This window comes from Protobothrops mucrosquamatus, unplaced genomic scaffold (genome assembly GCF_001527695.2).
Source record: "Protobothrops mucrosquamatus isolate PMUCROS unplaced genomic scaffold, P.Mucros_1.0 scaffold_310, whole genome shotgun sequence".
Classification (NCBI taxonomy): domain Eukaryota; kingdom Metazoa; phylum Chordata; class Lepidosauria; order Squamata; family Viperidae; genus Protobothrops; species Protobothrops mucrosquamatus.
Genome location: NW_015386386.1, coordinates 343,447 through 351,527, shown reverse-complemented (window position 1 = coordinate 351,527; position 8,081 = coordinate 343,447). Strand labels below are relative to the sequence as shown.

Below are 8,081 nucleotides of genomic sequence, written 5' to 3'. Positions count from 1 at the left end.
CCTTTTCCATATGGTAGATTGGTATATAAAGGGTCCCCTCCATCCCTCCTCCCCTTTATATTTATACATATATTACAAAAAAAAAATCTTCACCCCCTGTTCTTTTTGTTTTCAATCTTATTCACAAAAGTTTACAAAATAATATTGAAATTAAGTTCTTGAATTGAAATCCAGTCTATACTGGCTAACTGACATGGTTAATGGATTCAAAGTTTCATACCCCCCACCCTTCGATTGTAATTGTTTTTCCTGATTCTCAAGGCTGAGAAAGTTGCCTCTATTTGTATCACATTTGCTTCCTTGGGAAAGTACTGCAGGAGGCAAATTCTTCAGGTCACAAGAGGGAACAACCTAAACCAGTTCTAAGAGACACCACTATGTGTAGGTGTGTGTCTCTTTCCATAGAGGTTTCCGGAAAAACATGAAGGCACCCCTCGTCTGTACACGACTCGTGTTTCATATAACCATTGTCCGACGGTCTCCTCAGTATCGACGGACCTTCTCCGTCTCTACAAAACCTTAAAGTTCGAACTACAAAAGGTTCTCAGGTTGTCTGCCTGTCTTTTCAGCAACTTTTGTTTCAGTAAAAATAGATTATCTTGGATTAAAAGATAATATGTTTGGCCAAGCAAACTCATGGTTTGAGTGGAAAAGGGACAACTTTTCCTATCCATCTTCCATATTCATGGTTTTCATACTTCAGTATTTTTCCCTTTTTATCTGTATTTGGTAATTTTTAAAGAAATTCACCAGATATATTTATCCACCCTTCTCGCAGAGGAAAAAACCCGCAACCTTCACGAGTCCAGTGATGTTGCTTGTACCTCCATGGCTAGGAGTGTCTCACTCTTTCTCTCTTGATCCCACTGTTTGATAAAGGTTGGATATACTACACGAACCGAAGATGAGGCTCTTTTCCATGGCATGCAGATTCCCTGGTTTCTAGATTGAAATTTGAAAGAACTTAAACCATAGTTGCCTATGAGGCTTAAAGATAGCATCAACATGCAGAGGAACAATACCATCAGGGCCCCCTGCCTGCTTTCTAAGTACTGGTATTGAGCCTCTTTAGTCCTTGCATTGACACAGGCAACCTTGGTCTGCCATTTTGCAAATGCTATATGAAGACAGGCCCAGTATTCTGTATCATGGTGCAATCTTGTGATGTTATAGATGTGGGTACCTGTTGGAATACGGGCTACATTTGTTAAGTCCAAGCCGGGGTTGAAACTGGACCAAGTGAGATTAGATGAAATGGTATTGATATGAGGCTTCCATGAAACCAGGATATTGTAAGTCTGGACTTCCTCAATGATCAGCTCTAGCGTGTCTTCACTAAAAGGAAAAGAACTGTTGACTATTAGGCTGATGCTTCTAGTGTCGGCACCTATGAGATTTTGAGCCATGCACGTATAGAGGCCTGCCTCTCGTACTGTGACCTTGCGAATCTCCATTGTCCCCTCAGAGTCCACTTTATACTTTCCATCTTCTGAGAATGGCAATAGCTTAAGGCCTGATGGTATGACCCAGTAGATCTCTGGTTCTGGTTCTGCTAAAGCCCTGCAATGAAGAGAGATGTCTTCACCATCTACTACCTCTAAATAAGAAGGGAAGCTTTTGTCAGAGATGAGGGGTAAACATCTATCCGTCATTTCTCTGAAGGGGACATCACGTATATGTTTTCTTTTTAGGTCTGGAGGTTCAGCACACAATGTGGATTGAGGCTCAATAAAGCGTATGTGGTTCTCAGTACTATTGACCCAGCGGATGACACAATCACAGTGGAGGGGATTGCTGTGGATGCTTATCTCTTGCAGACTGGGGAGGGACTCTAGTGTTTGCTTATGCAAAGCACTTAGAGCATTGTTGTTGAGCATGAGAGTTTCCATCTGGGGGAGATGATGGAAAGCACTGGGATGAATATAGGATAGTTTAGGGTTGTTGGTCACATCTAATTTTGTTAATTCAGGCAAGTTGATCAAGGCAAATTTGTCAATAGAAACCAGTTCTTCCATATTGTTGAGTCCCAGTTCCTTGAGGTGTAGCATGTTTGTGAAGTCACTCTGCTTAATCCTCTCAAGTGGATTTTTATTCAGATCCAGGAACTTAAGTCCAGGAACTTGCTGCAATGCTCGCTTGGGAACACTGATCAGCTTGTTATCATAGAAAGACAGACTCTCCAGATTTTTTAAGCCTACAAGAGCATAATCTGAAATCTCTCTCAGGTTCATTCCAGCCAGAACCAAACTTCTCAAATTTGATAAAGCCCTGAAGTTCATATCCAGAATGGCATCTACTTTGTTGCCACCAATCATTAGGATCTCCAGACTGGGTAGTACTTGGAACCAACGACTGTCAATTGTCCTTAAGAAGTTGGAGTTGAGATGGAGTCGAAAGAGATTTCCAAGACCTAAGAAGGCTTGGGGAGAAATCCTGCGTATTTGATTGTGATTAAGATAAAGTTCCTGAAGATTAGCCAGGTTTGAGAAGCTGTTATCGGGAAGTTCAGCCAGCTGGTTTTCTTCCAAGTGAAGACTCAGCAATTGAGGCATATTTTTCAGACCAAAGTCCCAAATGTCTGAGAAACTGTTCTGTGATAAATCTAGCTCTGTCAGGTTTTTCAGATAGCCCAGTTCACTCTGCTCGACCTTGACAATATTGTTGCTTTGCAAGAGAAGAATCTGTGTCCCCTCTGGCAATCTTTCAGGCACTGTGGAGATAAACAAATCATTGCAGTCAACTGTGGCTGCTTCCCTGTACACAGACCTGGGAGTATACCATGGTCTGATCTGGCAGACACACTGCAATGGACATTTGACTTTCCATGGCACAACAAGAATAGCAGTGGTGGTTGCCATACAGATGAGAAGCAAGTTCAATTGGAAGTGTCTCATTTTCAATGGGCAAGTGCAACTTCCATTCAAAGTAAATACTTTCACAGGACACATCTGGAATTCAACATGAAGGCAAGTGGAAATAGCCACTGCCTTGTCACACTGACTCCTTCAAGAATCTCTGCGGTTGATGCAGGTAGTTTTATGCTAAAGGTAAGAAGCTTTGTCAGCTGAAGAGTTCATAATGGAAGGAGCCGTAGTAGTCCCCTCTCTAATCAGAAGTTTGGCTATTTCTCTTCCATAAACAATTCCTTTCTTCTTTTGCTTGTAACGTTGTTTTTTCTTTACAGCTTTAACTGAAAGAGATTGGGAAAAGAGAATGTTATAAGAAAAATGGAAATATACATGTAACAACACATGAAAATCAAAACTTAGACCCCATTCTGGAGGTAGCATGAAGTTATAAAGTACATTTTGATTTAGGGTAGAGTTACTTAGACTCTTAAACTCAGGATTCACATGGAGTTTTGGTACACATTTTTGTGAAACCTGATTGAATTGGTTTGACTAAAGTAGGACAGTAAAATGGTGGTAATAGAAATAAGGACACCATTGGACCAATAAAACCATAATTGCTCATCTTTTTACAGGAGTTTATCTGCTCGACCAGCAAGACTATTTTCTCAGAAAAGCCATACTGTTTATGCCACTCTTGTCATAAATTTAAAAATATCCTTTCTCTTTCAGAAACACATAGACACATATCTTTTTCTAAATACTAATTGCTAAAAAGGGCTCTATTATTAGTCATGAGTTAGGTATCATATAGATAATCCTCAATTTGCAACCATTTGTTTAGCAACCATTCAAAGTTACAATGACACTGACTTACGACCAGTTCTCACACTTAATGATTGTTGCAGCATCCCCACTGTTATGTGATCAAAATTCAGGTGTTTGGCAACAGGCATGTATTTATGACAATTATAGTTACCTAGGGTCATGTGATCATCATTTGTGACCTTTCCCACTGGCTTCTGGCAAGTAGTCAATGGAGGAAGCCACAGAATAATAGAATAACAGAGTTGGAAGAGACCTTGGAGGTCTTCTAGTCCAACCCCTGCTCAGGCATGAAACCCTATACCATTTCAGACAAATGGTTGTTCAATCTCTTCTTAAAAACTTCCATTGTTGCAGCACCCACAACCTCTGGAGGCAAGTAGTTCCACTGATTAATTGTTCTAACTGTCAGGAAACGTCTCCTTATTTATAGGTTGCTTCTCTCCTTGATTATTTTCCACCAGCTCCCCTTGTCCTGCCCTCAGGTGCTTTGGAAAATAGTTTGACTCCTTCTTCTTTGTGGCAATCCCTTAGATATTGGAACACTGCTATCATGTCACCCCTAGTCCTTCTTTTCATTGAACTAGACATACCCAATTTCAGCAACTGTTCTTTATATGTTTTAGCCTACAGTCCCTAATATCTTTATTGCTCTTCTTTCTAGAGTCCCAACATCTTTTTTATATCATGGTGACCAAAACTGGATGCAGTATTCCAGGTGTGGTCTTACCAAGGCATTATAAAGTGATATTAACAGTTCATCTTAATTCTATCCCTAATGTAGCCTAGGACTGTGTTGGCTTTTTTGGCAGCTGCAGCATACTGCTGGCTCATATTTGATTGCCCACTAGGATTCTAAAACTCCTCTCACAATTACCACTATTACCACCTATAACAGGGCTTTTCAACCAGTGGTACGGGTACCACCTGTGGTACATTGGCACCTGGCAGGTGGTACGCGACTATCCTAGAAAAGTGGTAGCGGGGGAGGGTAATGAGCTGAACCGGTGGCAGCACCGCACAATCCTGAGCAAGAGATGGCTGGAGCTGCAGGGCTGTCAGGGCTCAGTGGAAGCGCCAGGATCAGCACCAGGCTCCAGCTGGAGCTCGGCGCTGATCCTGGCACTTCTGCTGAGCCCAGAAGAAGCACCGATCAGCTGGAATGTTGCAGCATCTCCAGGGTCTTGTGATTTATATTCAGATGCTTGGCAACTGATTCATATTTATGACGGTCACAGTGTCCCAGGGTCATGTGAAGTGACCAAAACCTGCTGCAACCACCCAGGAGTCGGGGGGGGACTAAAAACCAAACACCCCCCCACCCCCTCTGCCAATCCTCAACAGAAATGCTCACAACAATGAAAACCTCGGATAGGAGGAAGAGCGCCACCGGGTGGACAGGCAAGTATCTTGCTCGGCTGTGGCTTGGCGGGCACTTTTTTCAGTGCCATTCAAACAGTCACTAAGCGAACTGTTGTAAGTCGAGAACTACCTGTACTTTATCACTTTTTTTCTTCTTTTTTTGTCATCAAGTTTTTGACACCTTGCTAGGCGACTGGTGGTACTCGGATGTTGCCATATCCTAAAAGTGATACAATGGGTGAAAAGGTTGAAAAGCCCTGACCTATACTATACCTGTGCATTTGGTTTTTCTTGCCTAAAAGTAGAACCTTAGGTTTTTCACCATTGACAGATCCACTTAACAACCACATGATTCACTTAACAACTGCAGTGATTCATTTAACAAGCATGGCAAAAAAATCATAAAATCTGCCACGATTCACTTAACAACCACCTTATTTAGCAACAGAAATTCTGGTCCAAATTACAGTCATAAATAGACGACCACCTATATTTTACCAGCAGCTTAAGGAGAAACAGGGAAGGAACGGGGAAGACTCTCCTGACTGAAAAAGTATGTCCTACACTGAAAAATATGGAGTTGCTAGTTGAAATTCTACTGTTGTCTTCAGGTACACTTCTGTAATTACTTTGGATCTCTTGTAGATATAGTTTCTCAGAAGGGAGAGAAGATGAAATGGTTGCAAAATTACTTTCTTCCTATTTGCTAACTGGCATTAGTAGTGTTCACAAGAGACATGTTCCAAACACTCCAAGGTGTTTTTATTTTTTAGTTTCACTTGTGAATAAGCTCTAAGACTCATGCAGGGATCTGTATTGTCCATTATTTTTTAACACCTTTTCTTATTGGCAACTGTGTTTGAGGCAAAGAGTTGAACTAGCAACAATTAGATAGGATCTAGACAGGCAATAGGAGAAGATGCAGATGACAGATGGGCCACTGGGTCAGTTCTACCATTAGTCACACTGAGATAGCTGCATCAGATGTATATGTTGAGTATGAATGTCAAGTGAGAAACAGCAGTGCCCTGACTTCCGGTTAAGTGTCGCAGTGTGACAGATGCAGGAAGATGGGGCTCCATCTTCCACGTTCAAATTTGCCCCGTGGGGACCCTAAAAAGGGTCGAAAGTCACCCCAGAGAGATGATGAAGAAGAAGGAGACCCTTGTTGATCGCAGAGGAGTGGCACCCCTTCCACTGGATCTGAGGAAGCCCTCCAAACTGGTGGGGGAAAGATTGACTACATTCATGTGGCCAGAAGCTGCCAACAACTGAAGATAAGCACTAACTAGCAATTTTTGAGCAACCTGGATGGAACTGGGTGAGACTGTATCCTCTTTTTATGACCTTAATACTACTTTCCTGGAAAAAATAATGCCCAAAGCAAAGAATCTTCCCTGATGAGAGAGGGAAGGAAAGTTTTTGCCCTGCTCCCTCAGGAAAAGAAAAGTGGCAAATTAATTGCTTTGGGAGAAAATAGAGAAAACTACAAGATTAATTTGGAATTAATACAGATATATAGCTTTGAAATTTGGAGACTAAAAGTACCTTTGAGAATTTTTTTTAAGAAAAGATAATTGAAAGTCTGTAAAATAGGCTTGGATTTGGAAAGCTGGAAGATGGCATCAATGACATCTAGTGGTGAATAACAACACTACAATTTATTATGCTTAAAGGAAACTTGGCTTGAAGCCCAGACTTAGATAAGACTCTTTGTTGTTCCTGGAAACTTTCACTTTTACAGACTTCAGCTGGGAAAAGAGAAAGAAAAAACTCTTGGGCTGCTTATCTGTGTTTTATAAAACAAAATGGGTACTCCATACTTAGCCACAAATGGTAAAAAAACATCTTTAACACTTGTCTCCAAAGCCCCCAGCTTGATATACCAGCAAGAAAATGTTATTGAATCTCAGAAAGAAATTATTTCTGTATTAAAATCAATCCAAGAGACAATTGTTTTATTTCAAAATAACGCAAATGAGATAGAACAATTTTGTAACCTAAAGTTACAAATCCAGACAATGACTACAAAGAAAGAAATAGTAACCCAGAAAACAGAAGGAAAATTAGAAGAAACAGATCCAGAGATGGAGGACCTAAAGGAAGGAATTAATAGACAGATACAGACAAATGAAAAATTAGAAGATGCAGTGATAACACTGGAAATGGAAAATATATCTTACTTGTCAAGATCTCAGAACACATTTGAGGATAAGGAAGAAGAGCTGATTGAACGGATGATAAAGCTGTTAGGAGAAATGCTGAATATTGATAAAACAAGAAATGAAAAGAAAAACTGAAGAAGGACGGAATGAATATAAATGGGTTGAGCATTCTTCCAAAAATACTTCAATCAAATTATCTTCCTCATTCCAAACAATATATACAAAAACAGAGGAAGAATTACTTGATGATTCAAATGCACTGACTTGGAAAGTTATTTGGCAAAGGAAGAAAGCTAGAGTAAGACTGAAGAAAATAGAGGTTTTGACCTATTAGATGGGATATTATACTATTAAACAGATGTTTGAATATGGTTAAGAAAATAGATAACTATTAGAAATAAAAGTATTATTATAATTAGAAGGATAGGATTGGTAACTAGAATATTATACTCTGTTATGAGATGGGAAATATGAAAATTTTAAAAGAGCTTGAATAAGGGAAGCTTTTGGTTATTCAAATATAATTTATTATGAGAAAATTATAAGCGATAGAGATATTTTGAACATTGATGGGAAATTAAAATTTTTAAAAAGCGGGGAAAACAGGATATTCATTGAACAAATGGATTTTAAGAGCAAATATAATTGAGATATGTTCTGGCTAGAAAAGATATTATAAACTGACACTATGTATAATACCAGAAAAATGTGATGAAGATGTCTATATTTAATTGTATATGTATTAACAGTAACAAGAATTTTATTTGTGGAAAAATGCATACCACCAAAGGAAGAGAGGACCAAGGAAGCACTGGATGGTGTAGTATTGGAACTAGACTGAGAAAGTTAATATGTATCACTGAAGTATCAATAGACCCAG

The 8,081-nt window shown here is 39.7% G+C and overlaps 1 protein-coding gene across 1 annotated transcript; it reads right to left on the bottom strand.

Annotated features, from left to right (window-relative positions):
• Nucleotides 1-747: 747 nt before the first annotated feature.
• Nucleotides 748-3,134, bottom strand: LRRN2 (leucine rich repeat neuronal 2). The gene has a single exon (XM_015832166.1). The coding sequence runs from the start codon at nt 2,946-2,948 to the stop codon at nt 798-800; it is 2,151 nt and encodes a 716-aa protein (XP_015687652.1). The 5' UTR covers nt 2,949-3,134; the 3' UTR covers nt 748-797.
• Between the last annotated feature and the right edge of the window lie 4,947 nt (nt 3,135-8,081).

What these genes read in the sequence shown, in the direction of transcription:
- LRRN2 (XM_015832166.1), bottom strand. Translation starts at nt 2,948, where the DNA reads ATGTGTCCTGTGAAAGTATTTACTTTGAATGGAAGTTGCACTTGCCCA.